This window comes from Trichomonas vaginalis, chromosome III (assembly GCF_026262505.1).
Source record: "Trichomonas vaginalis G3 chromosome III, whole genome shotgun sequence".
Lineage (NCBI taxonomy): Eukaryota > Parabasalia > Trichomonadida > Trichomonadidae > Trichomonas > Trichomonas vaginalis.
The window spans coordinates 24,504,852-24,529,744 of NC_067205.1; the positions used below are offsets into that span (position 1 = coordinate 24,504,852).

General features: G+C 29.3%; 3 protein-coding genes and 4 pseudogenes across 7 annotated transcripts, besides 5 other annotated features; 2 read left to right on the forward strand and 5 right to left on the reverse strand.

Moving 5' to 3' along the window:
* Positions 1-565: part of a mobile genetic element that runs on past the window's edge.
* On the reverse strand, positions 309-518 carry TVAGG3_0757000 (uncharacterized protein; the record flags this gene model as incomplete). Its single annotated transcript, XM_001297000.1, has 1 exon — positions 309-518. The coding sequence occupies one exon, from the start codon at positions 516-518 to the stop codon at positions 309-311; it is 210 nt and encodes a 69-aa protein (XP_001297001.1).
* A 2,204-nt stretch (positions 566-2,769) lies between the features above and the next one.
* Positions 2,770-3,328: a mobile genetic element.
* A 1,944-nt stretch (positions 3,329-5,272) lies between these two features.
* Positions 5,273-5,853: a mobile genetic element.
* A 1,540-nt stretch (positions 5,854-7,393) lies between these two features.
* Positions 7,394-7,577: a mobile genetic element.
* A 1,419-nt stretch (positions 7,578-8,996) lies between these two features.
* Positions 8,997-9,928, forward strand: TVAGG3_0757040 (annotated as a pseudogene). The gene has a single exon. A coding segment is annotated over exon 1 (932 nt).
* A 1,106-nt stretch (positions 9,929-11,034) lies between these two features.
* Positions 11,035-21,112: a mobile genetic element.
* On the reverse strand, positions 12,769-13,925 carry TVAGG3_0757060 (annotated as a pseudogene). Its single transcript has one exon. A coding segment is annotated over exon 1 (1,157 nt).
* On the reverse strand, positions 15,514-16,179 carry TVAGG3_0757070 (uncharacterized protein; the record flags this gene model as incomplete). The annotated part of the gene is made up of 1 exon (XM_051245470.1): positions 15,514-16,179. One exon carries the CDS (start codon positions 16,177-16,179, stop codon positions 15,514-15,516), a length of 666 nt encoding a protein of 221 aa, XP_051092057.1.
* On the reverse strand, positions 16,521-17,530 carry TVAGG3_0757080 (annotated as a pseudogene). Its single transcript has one exon. A coding segment is annotated over exon 1 (1,010 nt).
* TVAGG3_0757090 lies at positions 19,897-20,382 on the reverse strand (annotated as a pseudogene). The gene has a single exon. A coding segment is annotated over exon 1 (486 nt).
* A 1,855-nt stretch (positions 21,113-22,967) lies between the features above and the next one.
* On the forward strand, positions 22,968-23,183 carry TVAGG3_0757100 (uncharacterized protein; the record flags this gene model as incomplete). The annotated part of the gene is made up of 1 exon (XM_051245471.1): positions 22,968-23,183. The coding sequence occupies one exon, from the start codon at positions 22,968-22,970 to the stop codon at positions 23,181-23,183; it is 216 nt and encodes a 71-aa protein (XP_051092058.1).
* Between the last annotated feature and the right edge of the window lie 1,710 nt (positions 23,184-24,893).

Genomic DNA, 24,893 nt, shown 5'->3' on the forward strand with positions numbered 1-24,893 from the left:
TATTTGAAGAAATTATGTCTATGATATATGTTTTATGCTAGAATCTTGGAGTTTTCATGCACTACACAAGAGCTCCAAGGTTCCAAGAGTGAATGCTCAATAGCAATTATAGAGATGTACCTTTTCAAAATGACTTTTACTGATTAAATTTAATCAATAGAAGACATTTTGAAAAGGTACCTCTACAATTAGATATACAAGAGATTCAAAGCTTCATTTCAGATAGATTTGAAACTTTGAAACTCTTGGTAGATTTTGAGTGAATGCTGACAATCATCTTTGAGAAGGTTTTCTTTAAGAAAACCTTCTCAAAGAGGTTTCTCAGGAGCCCTGAGGCTCCCTTTCGTAATAATTGGGAGCCTTGGGCTCCTGAGACGAAGAATGGCTTCGCCGAATCTTTGATCAGCAGAGGCCAAATGAAAAGGCCTCTGCTGATGGATTCTCGGGAGCCCTGAGGCTCCCTTTCGTAATGATTGGGAGCCTTGGGGCTCCTGCAGCAGAGTATCGCTCCGCTCCATTAATTTTTTTTAAAAAAAGTGCCTTGTGGCAAATTTGTCCTGTTCCCAACAATTAGAGATAAGTAATCTTTGTCGATTGCTTCCCCATGAAACAAATTGATTTGTGGTTCCGATATAATATCTGTTTTGTATATTAATATATATGTTGAACACATATTCATCCATTCCAGATTGTTGATTTTTTGCAGAAAAAATATTTCATGTTAGAATATGAACTTTGGCACATGCAGAAATTATTATTTATTAAAATTACATATATGCACTATTGTCAAATTTCCATAATCTGAATAATTTTTTCAAATAATACAATAATTCAACACGAGAGGGTTTGCTTAAGATGCAAAATATCTTTCTCACTACAGTTTTATTAAACTCACATATATGGCTTCATTCGATTACACTTTTTCTTGTGAAATATATGGTAGGTCAATTTATTTTATCAACACATGGACATTATACATGGACAAGACTACTCATTCAAACGATGAATCATAAACAGGTAATGTGAGTTTTATGAGATACATTCTTTTATAATTTTGCTATTCACAATCCTAGATCCGATTATCACCGAGTTATGTAGTATTAATATTTACATAGTAAAATCTTATAATACGGATTTATCATAATTATTTACAAATTTCTGAAAATTAGGATATTTATTAAAAGAAATGATATACAAGATGAAAACACATTTATTCTTACATTGGCCTGATTTACAAAATCTCAATAAAATAATGATTAATGAATTTATTTCAAAAATTGTATTTTGGTGAAGATAAATATTAGATATAGCAATATTTAGCTCTGAATTAGATATTCTTATTTATATAATAATATTTGACACATAATATGACGTTACTTTCTATAACGACCACCGCCACCTATCAAAAATGAGAGTTGGCTTTGGCTTCGTTTTCATTGGTAATATTATTTGTAACCTAATTTATATAATAGCGTTTCAACTGAGAATTCATGCTTCAAGTTATTTTTAGAAATTGAAATAGAGAGATTTTCTAGGTATTTAGCTGTTTGTAAGTCTGCATGTTCTTTTACTTCTGGAGATGAATTATATAGAGGAAGTTGAATGCGATGGCTTTTGGATTCTTGAATTGGACTCCATTTAAGGTGGCACTTTTCCTGCTTTTTTATTCAAAACCAATCAAAAAAATTGGGTCGGGTTGATTGAGAATTTTGGTTTAATAGTTATTGAAATAATACATATATCCGATAACAATAAAAATGATATTAAAAACATAAGAAACAAAGAAATGTCAAATTTCGTTCTTTGATTTTTCTTTAATTTTGACTTCAATTAGGATTGATAATGATTTAATAGATAATATAATTGAATACCATCATTGTCTGAATTTTATAATTATAATTTATGATATTCCAGTTAAGTAACTCGAACATAATAAATTTTAAAATTCCATGAACGTTAAAAGTTTTGAATTTTTTTTTGTTTACTATTGAACATCAGAATTATTTGATTTGAATGATGCTTTGAAATTTAAATAAATTTCAATAAATGACAAGTTTTTTATTCTCTAGCGAATTTCTCTTAATTTAATTTATGGCAGTCCCAACGGGAACCGCGGTAATTTACCGAGGTTTCCGCACACCGGTTCCTTTTTTTAGGAATTTTTTAGATTAAAAAATATGCTTTGTAAATCATTTTTTGTAAATCGGCAAAAATTTGGAAATATTCTGACGACAATAAATCTGGGAATAGTATTTTAAATACGAGAACAACCTATTTAAAAGTGTTTCGCTCGATTTTGTATAATTTCAAATTTTCGCATATAGCTTTCCGTGAATTACCGTGATTTTACCGCCACATCAATAGTTTACGACACTTTTTCCGTAAGTTGAGTAGTTTACTGCACTTTTTCCGTAAAATTGAGTTAGGGAATCCGTAAGATTACCGTACCTCACTTCTAGTTGAAAATAGCATTAGTATATAATAAAGAGATATATTATTCATATTTTTGATTTTGAATTACGGCAAAAGTGAGTTCAGAACTTCCAATTATTATTTGATTAATTATGTTAAAAATACTATAAGGAATTAAAATACATAATGTTGAAATTTGAATTACGGAAAAAGTGAGGGTGAAAGTGAAGTGAAAAAGTAAGATATTTTTTGTTGAAATAATCATAGTTGTACAATTTTGAAACTATATGTAAAGCTATAAATTGAATAAATTCAAAAACAAAAATTGTTTATTCTTATTCATAAATTTATATTAAGGGTGCACACGAGAGGATCATGTAAACTTCAGAATTTAGAACCTTATTTTAGGCATTATCTTGGCTACCTATTTAGGCTCGAAAAGCAAAAAATATCAAAAAATACAACTTGACTCCATTATGACCCTTTCATGGAGGTAGTTTTTATCCGCTAGTATTTTCCCTTTGAATCTCTTTACAATTCGAAATCAAATTCAAAACTCAGTAGAAGAAAGGAAGAATCGACTTACTACGGTTGTAATACGAATAAATACATATATTTAATTATTTTTATTTACATAATAATTGTTTGAAGCTCATATTCCATCAAATTTTTAAATAAAAACATTAAAATGTTGAAAATGTTCATATATTTTAATAGGGTTTTGGCACTTTATTGAGGAATTACTACATACATAGTCGAACTGAACTTGATATTTTGAAATTTAAATTATTTATCAAAATTAAAATTTAACTTGAAATTTATAATTATTTAGTCATATTTTGCATAATTCTAAGTAGATTTTGTAAAAAATCAAGAAAGAAAAATTTTAACGTGCTTTATTTTTTCTTTTTTATAAGGTCGCCAAAAAAAGTGCGGAAATTAAAAACCGCAGTTTGAGTACTTTCTGAGAGTCTGTTCGTCAGAAAGTATACATTTGTAAACTTTCTGACACTAAAAAAATTTTTGTCCTTTCAAAGTTTTTGACAATGTCAAAAAGTATACATCGAGGTTCTCAATTTTCCTCTCAAACGTCGGTTTTTTAAAAACACTCAATTTTTCATCGACCTTAATAATACATATTATTATATAATTAACATATTCATAATGTTTCACCCTTTCAAAAATATAATCCTCCTCCTCTCAAATAAACGTACATACAGGTGGCCTCTTTTTTCAAAAAATTAAAATTTGAAATTTTGGGCTCAAATATTAGAGATTTTTTCAACCTTCAACGATATATGTTGTCTATATCAGACCTCCTTTCTTTTTGATACTTAACATTGTTCCTAAATCTTAGCCGTTAAGGCTGTTCTGAAAATATTTTTTTTTTCGAAAAAATTCGAAAAAAATTCTTAAAATTCAAAAATCCCTTAATTCCTGAGGATTTTGGAAAAAAGTTTTTACATGAACATGTGTATATTATATGAAGTATATTGATAAGGTAAAAATCAAATTTTATTGCATATTCATCGAGAAAATAAACTAACGAATCCCTCAAAATTGAGAGGGTAATCCTCCTCCTCTCAAATAAACGTACATACGGGTGCACCCTTAAGGGACTATGATTGCTATCTCAAAAATATGCAAGTCCTCAATCAATTTTTTGTCACGGTAACTATATTTATAATTTTTAATTGTTTATTCGTAAAGAAAGTTTGTGAATGAACACCTTTGTGATAACATCGATGCCGTTATAATTACAATATTCAACATTTCAGATTTGACAAATTTATCAGAAATTTTTAACCCTCAAAAATCCGATTTCATTCTGATCATACTGAGTTAGATCTTCATTGAAAATGATAGCACACAACTTTTATTTATAAATATCTACTAAATCATGAGTTTTTTTGAACAATTGATATCGAAATTTTAAACCAAATGAAAGATTTTGAACAACTCCTCCTGAAAACGTAATGCCATTATATTTTAAAATTAAATATCTATGAAAGGCTACCAAATGTCAGCAATAAAAAATTTCATCTTTGAATCTAATCGATTTCTAGCAAATATCATATAACAACTTATCCATATGGAAATAGGGAATTTAGTTTCTTGGTCAGAATAAAAAATTTCATCTTTGTTCTTCTTGAACAATTGAAATCGATAAAAAAATATTGGAAAAACTACAACAAAAGCATAACCAAGAATATATAAATATCAAAGAATTCTGTTGGATATATCCGAAAGTTTCAGTAATCCATTTTGGTCTGAAATCAAATTAAATTACTTTTATCAGGATATTTATAGTATTTTAGAATAAAATCGTATGAAAATAGTGAATTTAATCTAATTAATTATATTGTAAATGATGTTCACCAATTCGAAATTTATAAATCTGACGATGAAAGTTTCGTTTTTTATGCCGTAACGTGCTATGGATGTAGTATGATAGATTGCATGATTTTAATTGCAATCGGTTAATAATTATAAAATTCAGCCTTAATTCAGTTCTCAAATTTTAATTTGAAGGATATAAAAACGAATGAAATCGGCGGATAAATAAATTAAAAATCTTAGAGAGAATATATTATTTGTAATTTCAAAATTCAGAAAATTTAGAATGAAGTAGTAGGATATGACGGGTTTAGTGACTTTTTTTGTTACATCTATATATAGACGATGCATTAAAATATATTTATATACTAAACACATTAAAAAATTAACATTAATTTTAAAATAATTTATTTATTTATCTTTTATAAAAGAAGCTATATATAGATGATGTCAGATATTCCGCGATTAATTAAACATTGTTTAAATCCTGAATGGAATCAATGGAGTCATAATCAAAGACCTCATAAACGAGAAGAAGAAATTAGAAATAATTATTTTCATGAATGAAAGATTCACTACCATAATGAAATAAAAAATAAAAAAAATTTTAAAAAATAAACTTTAAAAATTCATGTCTTACATTTTTGAATAATTTATTTTTTAATTCGTAAGAAATGAGCGTCAAAACTAACGACGTGAAAACATTAGGATTCACAAACGAGGAAATAAAGGATATATTAGATGAGATGTGTTATGAAGTTAGTAAATATTATTTAAGAAATTGTCAAAAATTTGCCGAGTTATTAAATGATTTAGATTATGATGGAAAAATGAATAAAGATGATGTTATAAATTTCTTATATCCTACATCTGAAGAAGAAAAACCAAAAGAACCTGATGTTTTCCCTGAATATTATGAAGAACAGATTAAAGATGATGATGAATATGATGAAATTGAAAGACTGGAAAAAATAAGAGATGAAATAGATGAAAAAATTAAGGAATTAAGAGAAGTTGAAAAATATAATGAAAATGAAGTAGAGGGTTTAATGAATATCCCAGCTTCAGAATCAGAAGTTCAGAAATCTCATGAAGAAAGATATAAAAATTATGTCTCAGAATCAACACAAAATTTATTAGATGGCGAAATAGATGAAACACTTTCAGAAGAAGGTATTAAATTTATTCGTAAACATAAGTTACAATTTATTGATAATGAAAAATACCCCTGTATCCTGCTTTCACCACCTTTAGATTCTGAGAAATTCAAAAAAGCTCTTAAAAACGTGACATATGCAACTAATACGATTAAGAAAGAAGATCATGATATTTACACAAATTATTATTTAAATAAATGCACGGGTGTTGATAAAGTTTTTGATTTATTAGATAAAATATCAAAAGAAACCATTGGAACCTATAAAATTTTGTGTGATTGTGGTTTCATTATTGAAGATACCAATAATGTTTCATATGAAAGAACAGCACCGAAGGAAGACGAAGTGGAAAGGTCTATACCATTCGTTATTAAGAATATAAAAGATATGAAAACGTATAAGCATTATATTTATTCATTTATTTCAGAAAAAATGGAAGCAACCCATAAAACATCATCTCATCATTTTATAGCTATTCATACATTCCTTTTCAAAGTTGTGAAATTAAATAAGACAGGAATTAGATTTAATGTATCAGGGTACGCATTCTTGAGTAAATTAAAATGTATTCGTCACGTCGCAGATGATAAAAATTTATGTGTTCTTAATTCATTTTATGGGCTTTAAAAAATAAACTTTATTTTTATTTATTTTTTAAATTTTTTATTCTTACATAAATGAACAAAAACGGAACAGCTAAAATGAATGATAATCAAATTAGAGCAGAAGGTAGAAGGTTATTTAAACGCTTCTATAACATTCCTGATGGAGTTAATCCTAAAACTCGTAGAAGCTATTTAAATGAAGCAATAGATGCATATGAAGGGTTTGACATTTCATCAGAAAGTGAGAGATTAGCGAGAATGTTAAATGTTAATATTGATTTCTATTATTGTGATCCTCAACCAGAAGACGTGGACATAAATAAGGTAGACTTTCCATTAGTGGAATCAATAATGATAGATCCAGAATTTGAAACAATAAATATTTTATTAACACAGAGTCCATGTGGAAAACTTCACGCTGACAGAATAACAGACGTTGAAGCACTCACCGGCTATAAAGTTTGTCCATATTGTAAAGAAGAAGTTTATTCTATCCGTGATGATCCAGAAAGGAAAAACCAAAGAAGATTTTTAAAGCATTGTGAGAAATGTAAAGAAAATAATGGAAGATTAATTCAAGACGTTCAATTGCAAATACCCAGCAACCATATGCACCATATATTACGAAACAGAAGATATATCAGTGGTTATTAGCTCACAATTTGCAGAAATATCATAAACCGAAAGATATTATATTACTTTTGACTTTGAAACATTAGAGACTAAAGAAGAATTACAACTTTCTGAGTGTGCAACTTTGAATGCTTACTTAAAACCATTCATGGTATCATCAACGGTTAAATTAAATGATAAAAACATATACGAGAATTTTTGCTTAACTTCGAGTGATTCTTTTATTTCTGACTGGATTGAGTTTTTATTTTCAACCTTTCATTAGTTGTTGAATCAAATATGAGTCAATACGATGAATTATTGAAGTCGCAAACGGACTCTTTGAGTCCTGAAGGTCTTTCGACCAAACGGCGGGGACTTTGTCCATACATTAAATGAAAAACAGAAGGAAGCATTTAAAGAACTTCTAGATGAGGAATTCAATAAAGTGAATATCATAGGTTTAATTCGGGAAAGTTTGATTTAAATTTAATTCTTCGTGATTTAAACACTGCAAAATGGAAAAATAAAATCAATGCTGGGTTCATCTTCACAATTTAAGCAAATCATTGTAAAGAAAACAAACGTTCCATATGAATTGAGATTTATTGACATCAGAAATTATATAGCGGGTGGGACATTAGACCAATTCACTCAAGATTTCGGAAACAATAAATCACGTGTTAAATCCTTTTTCCCTTATCAATTTATCACATGGGAAAATTACGAAGAAGAATTATATAAAGTGGAACCATTCACGAAAGATTCATTTTATTCAGCATTAACTCAAGAAACTATATCAGATAGTGATTATCAAATATATCTCAATGATGCTAAAAAATTTTAAGAATAGATTAGAATATTTTATTCATTATTGCAATAAAGATGTTGAAATTATGATTGACCCAATTGATAAAATTATTGAAGAAACATTTGTTTATAAAATTGACATGCTTCATAATCTTTCTTTATCATCGAATGCTTCAATGATTCGTTACGCTTTAGCATATAAAGACTTTAATCCTAATGAAAAATATCCTGAGGAAGAGATAGAATCAAGTTTTGAATTAACGAAAAGTATTGGAAATATAAAATTGAATCATATAAGAAACAAGATGAAAAAGCAGAAAGAGATACTAAAAAATAATGTTTCAATGGATGATTTTCAATACTATCACGATTTAATCCTTTCATCTAAATGCAAAATGTGTGGTAAAGCGTTTACATATGCAAATACAACATTGGATAGAATCGATAATGAAAAACCACATACCAAAGAAAATTGTCAGTTAATGTGTTGTTATTGCAATGTCGTAAAATCAAATAAAGATGAAGATGTTCAACGTTTAAGAATCAATTTAAAAAATTATGCATTAAAAAATAATTTACCAATGACTTTAGATTCAGTTGAAGCTTATCACATTCTCCGTAATGGAATTACTGGTGGTTTATCAAATGTTCAACATAGAGTAAATCTTAAAAGGAATCACGCACATTAATAAACTTTCATATAATCCAGAAACTAAAACTGTATCAAATGAGGACACTTCCAACATCATGACTCATTTCGTTGGTGTTGATTTTAATTCATTATATCCTTCATCATTTTCATCTAATCCTTATGATTTCATTCAATATACTGACCATAAAATGTATATGCCGGGAAGATTGAATGGTGTTATTATTTGTGATACAGCAACAAAGAAAGCAAAAGCACTGGGAATTATTAGAAAGAAAAATACTTTATTCGTGGCTGAAGTAAAGGGTCACATTGATGAAAAATAATTAATGATTACATAAACTTTTTACCGATAATAAGAACTTAGATATTATCACAGATGAAAAAACAATTGGCGGTTTTATGTATAATTACATGAAATCAAACAATCTACCAGTTGACCAGAAACAGAGGAAATTAACTCAATTAGCATCAACACACAACCAATATCAACCATTTTCTTCTTATTATCTTTGGTATCTAATAGACAGATTTCATTTTATCATCGATGATATTCAATCAATTTTAACATTTACGAAAAACTTGTTTTAATGAATTTGCGAACGAATTTATGAACGAAAGACAAAAGGCTGAATTAGAAGGAAATAAAGGAAAAAGTTTATTTTGCAAGATTTCGCTTAATGGATCATATGGTTACGATGCAATGAATACACAAAATTACGCAAAGACTAAAATAATGAATGCACAGAAGGCACGCGTTGCATGTATGTCAAATAAGTTTAAAAACATAAGAGAAATAGGAGAGGATACATATCAAGTGATGCTTAAAGATAGATTTTATAGATGTGATACATGTTTACAAGAGGCATTCTTCACTTTAGATAATGCTAAATACTGGTATTTGGTTTTCATTTATGATTTTATGTATAAATGTATGGATGTTAATCGTTTTCATTTCATTGAAGGTGATACCGATTCATCTTATTGGGCTATTGCTGGCGATCCAAGTCTTCCTAACACTCAAGCATTTCAGGCGATTGTAACCGATAAAAAATTTTATGATAAAAACATTTTCAAATTCGCACCTTTTGATTTCTTCTGTTTTGATGAGAAATTTAAACCTAAATTAAAGAGTAAAGCTGAAGAAAAAGCACATGAGAAGAAGTTATTGGGTTTAGCAATTGAGAAACAAGGTAATAACATGGTTGCTTTATGCCCCAAGTGTTATACATCATTCAACGGTTCAATTGATGGAAGTGATTTTAAAAAGATTGCACAAAAAATGAAAGGTGTTGGTTTACGACAAAATAAACAATTAACACCTAAAAATTATTTGGATATAATAAATGATAAAGTGATATTTGATGGTCAGAATATTAATTTACAACTTAAAAACGGTTCAATGACTCGCTTAACAATCGGTAAGACTGCATTAACAGGGTCACACACTAAGGCTGTATGTTGTGAAAATGGATGTTGTATGCCATTTATTTAGTACAATTTAAAATTTTATTTTTAATGAAATGCCACAGAAGAGACAAAAGGAACCGTTAATGATGCGATTCAATATGTAAATAATGGTTTTGATACTATGATTCAAAGAGGTGGGCACCCTTAAAACATTTATTTTATTTTTATATAAATGGATAACACAGATTTAAAAAATTTAATTGATGATTTAGTACTTAATCAAAATTTTCTTAATTATTATGAATTAAAATCATATCTCCAAAAACATAATAACAATATAACGGGTGATGATATGGAATATTATTATCCATATTATAAAAATGAAATTTTGAAATATCATGATAAAATAATTTCTAAAATTAAAGACAAAATTAAAAATAATGAATATACAAAGGAAAAAACTAAATCACAACTTAAACAGTTGAAAGATTTCAAAAATAAAGTATTAACAGAAGAAGATATTGATGAATTATATAAATTATATAATCCTGAGCCGCAAAAGCCGAAAGAGAAAGTAGCAAATGTTCAACAGCTAAAGGTGCAAAACGCCCAGGTCCTTCAGACCATAAATGAAGCACAAGCTTTAATTTATGATTCATTAGTTAAACCATATTCAGCCCGACTTTTAAATGAAGATCAACTTTTGGAATTCATCCTTCAACATAAACTCGAAGCGGGAAAGTATATCAAACCTTTATATACAGTATATTTAAAACAAATGAATAGAATACATCCAGAATTAATGAAGGGGGGAATGAAATCCAAAACTTCATCATCCAAAATCAAAGCAGATAAAATTAAACCACTTGCAACACCAAAACCTCCAACGACAGTACCGCCTCCTTCAGTTAATCCTTCATCATTCACTTTATTATATCCATTTCAAACATTAAAGAAGCAAAAAGATTTTAAAAAGGATTTCAAGATATTAAATAAACCAATTGACCCGAAAATTCAACCGTTAAAGGAAAAATTTAGTCGCCCTTCATTTGCACCATATCCATATTCATACGAAATCGATCATTTAGAATATTCAAAAGGAAACGTTACTTATTTATTCACCATTAACATTAACACTAGATATTTATATTGCATTCCGGTGAAAGGGAAAACAGAACAGGAAACAAGAAGAGCTATACAATACTTACTAGATCATGAAAGAGTAGATAATATCAGGGGTGATGGTGATAAAGGATTTCAGGCAACTATGATTCATTATTTCCCACAAATTATTTTTTTCTTTTCATCCTCTCCATATACGTTTCATAATAAAATAGTTGATGCAGTAATGAGAACTCTTAGAGATGCGTTAGGGGTTAACGGTCAGATATACTGGGAGGGAAATCATGACTCCATCATACAGCAGTTAGTATATTATTACAATAATACATGGCATAGAACTATAAACATGAAACCAGTGGAAATGAAAAATGATATTTCAAAAGAATGGGAATATATTAGAAAGCAAATGGAAAGGTTAAATGATGTTAAACGTGAACAAATTAATTCGGGGCTCATGAATTTTAAACAAGGGGATAAAGTTTTGATTCATCTCGATTATGGAAAAACTGATAAATCAATGACAAAAAGAAGACGAAGATTTGACACAATAGCTGAATTTGTTAGATATATTAACGGTAATGTATTAGTTGAAGTTGACAATAAATTAATAGAAATTCCAATTTATTTTATTACTCCATTATATTTAAATAATATTTAATTTTTTTTATTTCGTAAGAAATGAGTGACAACAAAGCATCCAAGAGTCCTGATTCAATTAAGATTCAGAGTCCAGACGATGAATATAAAAAGAAACTAAACAGAATTAAATCAAAAATATGCTATTACAAAAAGAAGCCGCAATGCGGTGGGGCTGATGCCCATAAAACTAAAGTAATTGAAAACGATAAAGAGAGGAAAGAAATAATCGAAAAATTAGAAACTTACCGTTCAATCCTTAAACTGAGTGAAGCAAAAATAAAAGAATTTAATAGAATAAATAAATTGATTGGAAGAGATGAATTTAATAAAGATGAATTTTTAAACTCAATCCAAATTTAATTTTTATTCCTCTTCGACAACGTCTCTCTTTCCATCATTACTGCATAACCACATTTTCTCAGTTTTAGTGGTTTGTTATTTTTAGCAAGTTCTCGCATCATTTTTATCGTTTCCTCCCTTGTTATGATTCGTGGTAAATTTTGAGCTTGTGGGGTATCCATTTATGATAAAAATAAAAATTTAAATTATGCCGTTCTAAAGTTTGTGACAACATTTACGAAAATTATTTTTGAATAACTGAAGGTGTCACCACGTCACCATGTCACCAGGTTAATTAACTTCATTAAAAAATGATGACAACATTTACGAAAGGAGGAAGGCATTTATGACTTATTTTTGAATAACTGAAGGTGTCACCACGTCACCATGTGTCACCAGGTTAATTAACTTCTTTAAAAAAGTGTGACAACATGACATTTTGACAACATTTATGAAAATTAATGGTTACGTTAAGTGACTCAAAGAGTCCGGAGACAAAGTCTCATGTTTACGTTAATGATTTCAGGTTCTTCAATAATTAATTATTTTTGAATAACTGAAGGTGTTACCATGTTACCATGTGCTACCAGGTAAATTAACTTCTTTTAAAAATGATGACAACATGACATTTTGACAACACAGCGGGATTAATGCAAAAATAAATTCCAAACATACTTTATAAAGCTTCATTTACAGGTATTTCATCGTCAGTAAATGAATCCTCATTATCGTTTGGTTCAACCTGTTTATATAATCCTTTCATTTCTTCTTTCAAAACATAACACCACGTCTGTTTACCATCTATTCTTCTATGTTTCCTTTCACATTTATCCTTAATGCTCATTTGGAAATTTTTGTCTTTCACGTCTGATGGTTTGCAGAATAGAGCATTTTTACACGTCATACCTGCACACAATTCATCATAATGTGTATTTATCCATTCATCTAAAGGATTTGTTGATAATTCTATTAAATCTTGTTTGGCTTCAGTCATCGGTATGATTCGTACATTAAATGATGAAAGGTCATATTGCATAAAATACGTCAGTAAATTATCATAAAATTCCTTTGTGCATGAATTCATCAAATTCTTGAAGTAATCAAATTGACCCTTGAATTTACCATTAACTCTTAAAACTACGTATCTTCTGTCTCCAACTTCAATTTTGACAGGGTAGACGTTATTAGTTACCAAAATGAAATTGGCAACATTCTGAGCAGTTCTTCTGGGTTGATTCTTTTCATTAATTCTAATCTCATTATCCGTAATAATTGATTTCAAAGCGTTGAAGTTTGCGAGTCTGTCTTCACCTACATTCTTGAGTTCATTAAGTACAAGAAACATTTTATTCTCAACTACTGAATTGAAATTACCCGTTAGCTCACTTATTTCGGTAATGTTTTTACATGAATAACCGGCGAGAAGTTCAGAAATAATGTCTGTAAATCTGTTTTTACCTGTTCCCTGAAGTCCTTTCAAAATAATTGCTGTTTCATTCTTGATTCCAGGATGTTGAATCATTGATGCAATCCAGCCGAGAAGGTATTTATACACTTCATCGTTATTATCACAAATGGCTTCTTTAATGAAATTCATAAACATCTCAATTTTTGAGTAATCAGGCTTTTCGAGAACGTTGTATTTATAACCTTGAAACGTTGAGAAACATCTGGAGAATCAGATTTAAAGCAAACACCCTTAACGGTTAATGAAGACAATTGATTTAGTAGTACATCCCATGCTGTTATTGTTTTACCTTCTTCTTTAAATAATTTAATCATTTTGAGTGACTCTTTCATGTTTGATTGAAGAACGAATGATATTTGATTCATTTTGTCGTGGATATTATAGTCCTTTTGAATGAAGTATTTGTTTCCACAATCTACAAAACGGATTACACGTGATAAATCCTCAATTACTTCAGAACTGTTTTTATACTGATGATTTTCAGCCTTGCGTCTAATATCTGTTATCAAAAACGAGTCATCAAGTTTTATATCAAATGTTATTTTTGGCTTACGTAATAAAGGCAAAACGTATTCATCATAATATTCCTTTTGGTATAGTTTTAGAATCTTCACCAAAACAAATGGAGAAGTCATTAAATGTGCATATCTACTACGTGCTTTTTCAAAATTACTTTTTGCATTTTCTGTTAAACTGCAGAAGTTATAAACGTTATCGTATGCTTCATTAATTAAATGATTAGGTAACGAATTAATTGCTTGAAACAGTGTGAATAATGTAACTTCTTTTTCTAAATTCATGTTTCCACCGTCATTATGTACTTCAAAATCACTGATACCATCAACTATGCTCTGGGCAAGTTTATCGTCAATGTTTACATCTTTGTTTTCATTCATTATACTCTTTATTTCTTCGTTCTTCTGTTCAACTCTTACCTTAATATTCAAATCATTTAATATATCATTCACTGTTCTAGTTAATGTTGAATCATAACTTCCACGAATGAATGAGTATGTATTGATTGGTTCTGTTGCATTCTTGCGAACTCTTGAATCAGCCATAACTACTAAAGAACGCTTTGAATCATCCATAGAAGTCATGATATCAACATCATAATCATTGCAAGAATAACATTTAATCATTCTGTTCGAGGTTGAATAGAAGAAATTAGTGTTACAATAAATGTGAAGACCTCCTGAAGCGGTTTTAACGATAACATCTTTATCCGAAAGTTTTGATAAAATATCTTTTCTAACTGTTTCTTTAAGTTCATCATTGTATGATTTATTGATATCAACATCTATAATCGTTAAATTTGAAATTTTATTTACTAATAAAGCCATACCAGTTTTCCTTCCTCTTCCTCCATCATGTTTGAGGTAGTTATGTAAATCAATCTTGTTTTCACCAATTCTTTCGTTGAGGGTTTTAGTTTCTGCCACAACTAATTCCTCATCTAATGAATCAATAACTTTTTCATCAGAAATTATAAAGTTGCTGTTGTTGTTTGTTGCTGTCATTTATATAGGAATAAAAAAAATAAAAATAATTTTAAAACTAACTTTATTTTTGGACTGCATCAAATTTCCAGGGCTGTTGTCAAAATGTCATGTTGTCACACTTTTTAAGAGAAGTTAATTAACCTGGTGACACATGGTGACGTGGTGACACCTTCAGTTATTCAAAAATAATTAATTATTGAATGACCTAAAAACCATTAACGATAAAATTTATTTTCAGGGCTGTTGTCAAAATGTCATGTTGTCACACTTTTTAAAAGAAGTTAATTTACCTGGTAGCACATGGTGACGTGGTGACACCTTCAGTTATTCAAAAATAATTAATTATTGAAGAACCTAAAAACCATTAACGTAAACATTAACGTAAACATTAACGTAAACATTAACGATAAAATATATTTTTGGTCGTTTATGACAAAAATAAATGGTTCATTTACTCACAATATTTTTGTACAAAACGACCCCAAGCTTTTAACTTCTTTTCTGCAGCTTCTAATGCTATCTTAGCGAGTTCATATTCTCTAAATTCTCTCTTTAAATTTTCTTGTTCCCATTGGTCTAGTTCGAATGGAGAATCTCTATAACCATAACATATCTCACGTTCATGTTCTAATTGTTTTTCGCGCATTTTTCTAACTTCTTGTTCGAACAAAGGTTTAGCATTCTCTACTGTATCTTCGAGTTCTTCTTCATCTAACTTCTCATGAACTTTCTTGTCTATGGAATCCATAATATCTTTGACATAAAATGCATACTTTACAGAGCACCATTCAGCAACAAAATGAACGAGGTCGGGATGTATGTAAATACCTTTGAATTCATTTATAACACCCTTTGTAAGCTCATAAAATGCTTGTTTTGAGGTCGAGCCACTTTTGGCTCCACCGTATGCTTTCAACCAAAACTCAAGAATTTCCTGCATTTTAGCACTATTGAGAAATCTGCTTAAATGGTTTAACTTTCCTACTTCTCTTGCCATCTTTGTTGCATTAATGTAACCATCCTTGTCTCTACGTAAGACTTCAATACCGTTATAAGTGCCTTTTGTGAATGTTTCACCATTAGATTTGTTAGTGAATGTTTTTGCTTCGACCGACATTACTGTTCTTACATACAAAATAAAAAATAAATAAAAATAATTCATAAATGCCTTCCTCCTGAACTGTTGTCAAAATGTCATGTTGTCATCATTTTTTAATGAAGTTAATTTACCTGGTGACACATGGTGACGTGGTGACACCTTCAGTTATTCAAAAATAATTAATTATTGAATGACCTAAATCATGAGACTTTGTCTCCGGACTCTTTGAGTCACTTAACGTAAACATTAACGTAAACATTTATTTCTGCAGTTCATCCATTACTTCATTACCTAATTAATTACAAACATAAAATATATTTAGTTCATGCGGTAAGCCTGCAAAGTAGGCTCAAGTGTGTTTATTGAACGCGGTACCATGCGAATACAGTCACAAATGGTGGCATATAATCTTTACCCGAACCTGTTGGATTTGTTGTGAAAGTATGGACATGATTTCCTCCTGGTTCAGTTGGTCGAAAAGTCTTTTTTGCTGAATGGTTATAATCTGGAGATAAAACATCATAGCCAGCTTCATATTCTGAGTTGTATAATGGGTGGTCTCTTAATGAGTGGCTATGGTCGCCAGAAAAGTTTGTAGTTCCTGTATGAGTGTGCGGGGGTAAGTTTGCTTCTTTAATTTTCTTCGAACCTCCTGTTTGCTTTGAATATCTAGCACAGTATAAGAATTTATCCACAATCTGCTTCCACATACCAAAACCTAAAACTTCTGAAGGATTTGTTGAATTCATTGACGTATAAATAGAACCAACAGGATATAATGTTTGAAGTATTTCTGTCTTTAATGTTTGAAACTCTGTTTTGTCAGCTTTCTTCTCTAACTCATCATCAACATATGTTTTATCTGCTTTAAGGTCTAAACATCCTAAAACCCATGCTGTATCAGCTTTAACTTTAAAAGTCTCAAATGTCCATTCATGATACCATTCAACCTTTTCTTTAATTTCATTATCTTTTTCATCAACATAAACCAAATTTGCCTTCTTCATTATGTCGTTTAGGAAACCTTCTATGAATTCCTCATTTAAATTAAATCTTCCAATCTTCAAAACTTTAGGAAATGCATTTAATGCGTAATATCTCTGTTCTTCTGGTGGAATTGATGTTATATCATCCGTTATACCTTTAATTTTAGAATTCATAAATAAAATTTCTTTTATATTTGATATCACTGCACCACCTTTGCAAACGAATTCGAAATGTTCATTTTTCAATACTATCTCCAAATCTCCATATTTCAACCTTTGCGTTTGTTCTGCCGTCTTTGAATTATATGCATATATGGCGTATGTAATGGTCTGAAGGACCTGGGTGTTTTGCCCTTAAGTTGCTGTTGCTGTTGTTTAATCATTTATTATGATTTAAAAATAAATATTTAATCCGTTATCTCATCAGCTATTTTTTCTATTTGAAATTGCCATAATATTTCATTCATGAATTCTAAATCACAATCAAATAGGTCAGTTATTCTAAATTTAATATTTGATAAATCTTTTGAATGAAGAATAAATGAATTCCCAGATAATTGAAACGGATATGATAAAGAAAATGTGTTTAAGTTGATGGATAAAATGTTTTGTATTGATGGGTAAGAGTTAGGGTCTAATGTTTGATGTGAAAATCTCATTGGGGTATTAACTTTATCACATTTGATTAAAATGAAATTGGAACCAGTGTCAGAATACAAAACATCCCCAACATCTTTTTCAAAATTTAATATCCCCAACAATGAACGAAGAGGAGTACAAAATTTAATTTTCAGCGGAAATTTAATAAGGTTATTTATTTCATCAAGTTCAAAAAGTTTATCAGGTTTTGATTTAAAATTTTCTTCATACCATACGATAAATGATTCATTTAAATAACTTAAAATCATGTTAATATCCCATTTCGTTATCACATTATTTATATACATATCATACGTTTTTTCAAGGTCTACGACCCCGCCGCTATGTGGCTCATGGTCATCTTTAATAAATGATATATAATCTGAAGGGTCTAAAAGAATGGGATTAAATTTACCACTCACAGAAACGAGAGTAACATTATAAATTCCGCTAACTGTTAAATTTAATTCACAGTTATTATTCGAAATAATATTGATAATTGACATTTTTATTACGATTAAAAATATGTAAAGCGTTATTTTCCAGTGAAATAAAACTAGAATAAGATTACCTCAAGAATTCATAAATTCAACGAATAAGAAATTCATTCATGTTATAAATTTTAGTGTTTTCAGAAAATATGAGTCGATGTCATATTCATCAACAGGTTATATTTCACTTCATTCAAATTTAGTTCAATCAAACCCATATAATGACCATTTCATAAGATTTTCAGATGGTATTAAAAATGTAATTGATAGATTAAAATATGAACAGATTGACAATATCGAATTTTTGGAATTTTGGTTTAAATATCCCGATGGAAAAAAGATTGAAGTTAAAGATAAAGCTGATACTATAACAAAAACAATTACAATGACCGATCCGGATAGTGGGAACAAAAAGAAATAAAACAAACGATAGAAACTGGTGAAAGGTCAATTATTATTGATTATGATTCAAAGGATTATTATTCGATAATGTTAATGCTTGAATATTAAATAGCCTTAACAAAGAATTTTTCAAGTGATATTTTATATTCATCAACTATTTTATTATAAATATCATTATATGTTAAATGAAGTTCAGTTGTTGTTCCGTTCTTTGATATCTTAATTGTGCTAATATCCTTTATAGGATTTATTTTTGCAACTGTTCCGCAGCATGAAACCTCATCATCTATGAAAAATTGAATCTTAACGTCTGAATCTTGAACATCACAAAGAATGGCGATAATGTGAATTAATGATTCATAAGGTAAAATAATTAAACCAGATGGCGTCAATTAAATTTATTATTGAATCATAATTATTAATTATTATATCACGGTAAATTTTCATTAATTCAGAATTAATGTCTATTTTATATGGGTTCTCGATGTTTGATGAAAGAGGTGGGGGGTATGTTGGATAAGTGGAAATTTCAACAGGTTCTTTACCGGGTTCAGATAAAATGATTGGGTCTCTATCTTCTTTATTTTGCTCCTCCTCATTTTTCGGTAAGTCACGAGTTAATAAATTTGGTTGAGTTGCTGACCTTGTTAATTCAGGGCTAACATTAACTTTAACATTTTGAATAATTCGTGATTTATCATCATTTACGTTATAACCAACCGTAATCTCGCTTTTGCGTTAGTGTTCTTTTGACTAGTAAAACGTCTTCTCATTTATAATCGAATAAAAAAATATATTTAAACTTTTATTTTGCTGGAAGTTTTGAATCTATTATTCCCTGTATTTGTTCTTGAAGTTGATTTTTAGCTGGTTCATTGTAATTAATAGACCTAATATATTCATTAATTGCATTCTTATAATCATCTGATTTCTCAAATTTTCTTTTATCTGATTCCTTAACTAAATCATAAGTTAAACCACGTTGCTGATATAATGGTTTCTTAATTAAATCTTTGAATGCTTGAGATAAAGCACCTGATGCAATTCTTACTACTATAATTGGTTGGAATTGATGTTTAAGTTCATCTTTAACATTTGCGAAAACTGGATCGAATAAAGCAACTTTAAAGAATTTCTTAGCTGAAATTTCAGGTCTAATATTTGCATATTTACCATCAAACTGGTTAGAATATCGTGGTAATCCATCCGGTCCCTCTTCAATAGCATTTAATTCTTCATTGAAATAAGAATATGGATTATAACGGTATGAATTAATTGGACCATCTTTACCTTCTCCAATGTATTGTTTAACAGCTTTTCCATTTTCATCAAATTGCATAGGATAACGTTCATTATATGCTTTACGTTTAGGATAATCAGATATAGTTAATTTATAACCATTTATGACTTTAATATTACCTTGACCATCAGTAACGAAAACTTCATTTATACCATCAGGTTTTCCATCTGGACCCGTAATGTCTGCTTCGTGTGCTTCCCAATTTGGGCCATGACGTTTGGCATATGCTTGAGCTTCTGGTAATGTTAAAACGTTTCTCATTTGTTTAACATCTTTTGAAGACAGCAACAATATGAACTAATTCTTTCATTCCATCAGGAACTTTCATAGTTCTATTATATGCACCCTTTTTGGTTGTCCCTTGTTTTAATGGAACCTGTAGAAGATTTGCTATTTCTGTCATGTTTAATTATAAATAAAAAATAAAAATTAATTATAAAAAGTTAATCAAATTTAACACCTCCTTTATTTAAATCAACTATTATTTCCCATGTTCATTGCTGATATTGTGTGTAAAGTTCATTAATGCTTAAATTCACTTGATAAAGCATAACGTTCAACTGTTGACGACTAAACCCACTGAAAATGAAAAGAGTTGATAGATTTGATTTAATGTTTGTGCTTAATGCTTTGAAGTATTGAACAGCCATGAAGAATGAACACTGAATGTGTCGACATTGAGTTAATAACTGATTAAAATATGATTTCTCATTTGTTATTAGTTTTGATTTCACTGCATCATCTAGAAAAATGAGTGAATGCAAAAATTCTCTATCAAAATTTGAAATAGAAAGTGTTTCAAATAATTCATCTCGTTGTTTATCAATAATTTTATCCTCTAATCCTTGCTTCTTGATTGTATTATATAATTCTTTATACATTAAAAAGTTTTTTAAATAATCTTCTGCTTCTTCTTGTGATAAATAAATAATTGGAATTTTGATTAAATGCTTTAAAGATTCAAATGTATCATCTGAAGGTGAACCTGAACGGTTGATATAAATTAACACATGTGAATAGGGGGAAGTGTTAGCAATAATGATAATTTGTTTTAATATCGTTAATGTTTTACCTTTATTTTGTTTACCAATTGCTGCAGTGATTGAATTTAAGTAACATTCAGAATATGGAATTTCATTAATTTTTCCTTAGATAGAGCATTTCTATTATCACTCAATGCTTCATTAATCATATCATCTACGTTGTATTATATACTCCCGCTAATTCTTCATAAGGGGTGGATGAATTTAAATCCATTTAATCAAAAATAAATTTATAATTTTAAACATTTCTATTCATCAATATTTCATCATATGAACTTCTATACTGTGTGGTGTACCTGTTGGATGATATTTCAAACCTTCGTCCGGTGTCCATGTCCAATATGTAGTCCTAGTAAACCAAACCTGAGGAGGATTTGTCACCTTTGAACAGTAAGTGTCATTTTCACCCTGAATGATTGGATATGCTTTCACTTGTACTGTAACTTGTGAGTTGAAAGTTTCTAATCCATCAAAGAATATACCCGCTCCATCACGTTGAACTGGAATAGTGCATAAGAATGAAGTTTGGTCTTTCCATGTTCTAGCTAATGGTGTGCCATCATCTGCATTCAGTGGTCTAGTCAATGAGTCCTCGTATTCTTCTGTGCATTCATTCACTCCATCTAAATCAGAAGCTTGAAGCATACGTGTAAAGAATATGTCGCCCACTGTGGTCATCGCTTGATCGGGGAAGTTTCTGGAATCTATAGTGACCTGAAGACCTCGAAGCATTGGATTTTCTAAAACCGTTCTTTGCATTGCATTCTTCGGAAATGTTAACACAACATCTGTAACATTATGAAGAGCGTATGAGAAATCTGAGCTAATACCTTCAGGAGTGATGCAACCTCCATTTAGTGAACGAACGTCAATATGTTGAGCTGGAATCATGAATGGATCTTCCTTACTGAATAAACGTGGTATTGCTTTAACTGATTCTTCAATTAAACCGTATCCTGGTGTAATGCATTTATCCTCTAAAACTTCCATCTTTGTGCATGAAATAATAACGTCATCAACTGTTGCGTCAGCAGATGTAGTGGCTAAGCTTGTAATTAATTTGGCAGGAAGTCCGATTTGTTGGAATTTGCGATCATATTTATAAAGATGATTCATAATCTTTTCATAATTTTCATCAGTTATCTTTTCATAAACGTAATTTTGTAAATCAGCAACTCTTAACGGGTCAACCTGACAAAATACTAAAGTATCCCTGAAAACATAATATTTAAGAATGATATCACCAAATGATTTAGGATAATCATCGAACGCCTGAAATGCTAACAAATCATTTACCGGAATAATCATATCAAAAGTGACATCAACTTCTTCATTTGCTTTCTTGAAAACTTCTGAAGGGTCAATATATTTACCACATACTGAGTTATCATATTTTTGAACATTATTATATAACGAATGAACAAACTTTTTAACTTTCCTTTCTGATTTTGGTTTATATGTTGCAAATGCAAAAGATTCACGGGCGCAATCCATCTGAAGATAACCGGCATCACCTCTTTCGGTTTCTACTTCTAATTGTTTAAAGCTTTGATTTGATGATTTGTAACCAACGAATAAACGCATGCATTTAAAAGCGGCATCACATGTGAAAGCTTTATTTGAAACTAGAGTTGCTTTAACTTTGCGTTTAATATATGTGTCACCTAATTGGTTCACATCATGAGCCGGATTTGTAATTCTTAAATGAGTTTGTTTATCATCAAAATATGGAGCATCAGAGTCATAGCATGAACTTTCAAGTTCTCTATAATATCTTCTACCGTCATTCTTGCGAATATTTCATTTATCTTTTCGAATGAATGAAACACATTTCCATTAATCGGTTTAGTGTTTGGCACCAAATAGTTAGTCGTCATTTATTAATAAATAAAAATCAAAATTAAAAGATGAAAATGAATTTTTAATTTTAATGAAATAATCAACTATGGCTGCAGGTATATTTAAGAAACTGTGGGATAAAGTAAAAAGAGGAGCGCATAAAGTTTGGGAAACATTGAAGAAGGGAGCAAATTGGATATTTAAGAATAAAGAAGCAATTAGTGACATTGCTGAATCAATAACGCCAAAAGCTGCCCCAATAAGAGAAGTTTTAAATAAAGGAGAAAAAGTTTATCAAAGACTACAACCGATACTAAGATAAAAATAATTTATTTTTCCACTATCTACCTCCTATTTTATTAAGTATTCCTTCAGCTATTCCACCAATTGCGTTACCTGCTTGTGCTCCCATCGCCGGATTACCTGCTTTAGTACCTAATACTCCACCTATGATAGTTCCTGCCGTTTTCGCTACTGGTGCCAAAAAGTTTGCAACGGGTTTAATAATCTTTTTATAAACCCAACCCGCAGCTTTCTTAATTCCATCCCATAATTTTTTAAAGAATCCTGCCGCCATTTCTGATTTAATATTAATTAAAAAATATATTTCATCACTTATATTCTAATTTTTATTTAATGATAAATGAAACCGATTTTAAAAATAAATGAAACAGAGGAGGAAGAAATAAATGAAAGTGAAAATGTTCAACAAAAAATAAACGTTGTTAAACCCATCACTGAAACAAAAATTTTTTCATCTGTTGAAGAATTTAATGACTATTATGCTAATAATAAAAAATTATTTGAAGAATTGACAACATGTAAATTGAATAAAATGTTTAAAGTTGATGGATTCAAAATTTCAAAAATAAAAGGAGTGGTTAGTTTGAAATCTATTCCTCAATCAAGAATCACCTCATTAATGAAAATAGATGATTTAACAAAAAGAATAGAAGAGATTGAAGAAAGAATGAATCAAATAATTGATTTCATAAATTCAAATAATCATTAGTTTCTTAAAGTTCAATGTTGAACTCATCAAATTCATCTTCATCATTACCATTACCTTTAGCGAGTTTATTTACTCTTTCAACTTTATCTTTTGATAGTCTTTCGTTTAATTTTTTCTGAAGTTTTTCGTTACCAAGTTCTAAAATTTTACATGGATGATATTTAAACCCGTTAAATTCTTTTTCCTCAGTTTTAATCATTAATCTACAAAGAACTTTAGTGAGGTGGTTTTGTTGTTTAAACCATTTATCCTTAATATTTGTTATAAATTCAATATCCGGAATTAATTCCCAAATTTTTGAATTTTCGATTAATTTACCATCAAATGCAAAAGCAATAGGTTTAATATTAAACTTACCTTTATAAAATAAACTTTGTATGTAATCATCAAAATAAACGTCTACTTGTTTAACCTGGGTGAGAATTGGTGAAAGTTTATTCATTAATTGATTTACAGTCACGAATTTTGATTCACTCATTTCATACAAAATAAAAAAATAAATTATTCAAAAATGTAAGACATGAATTTTTAAAGTTTATTTTTTAAAAAATTTTTTATTTCATTATGGTAGTGAATCTTTCATTCATGAAAATAATTATTTCTAATTTCTTTTATTCTCTCGTACATACTAGATTTGAAGAATTCGGAACTTTTACCATAATCTCCTAAATGTTTTCTTATCCCTAACGTGTGCCAGTTATTATATGAAACTGAATAAACTTTATCTTTATCTTTACACCTTTCATCACTTCCAATATATTTATATCTCAGTTTTGATTTAGCATTTTCATATTCATTAGCGTTTAATAATTCACAGTCTTCCTTTTTAAATTGATGTTTAAGATATTCAGGATTTAATACTCTACGTTTATATGCTCCTAACTTAGTTCTAAAGGTTTTTCTACAAAATTTAGGAATTCCATCCTCTTTAATGTCATCAATGATTTCCATTTTATTATTTTCAATTTCTTCTTCTCGTTTATGAGGTCTTTGATTATGACTCCATTGATTCCATGAAAT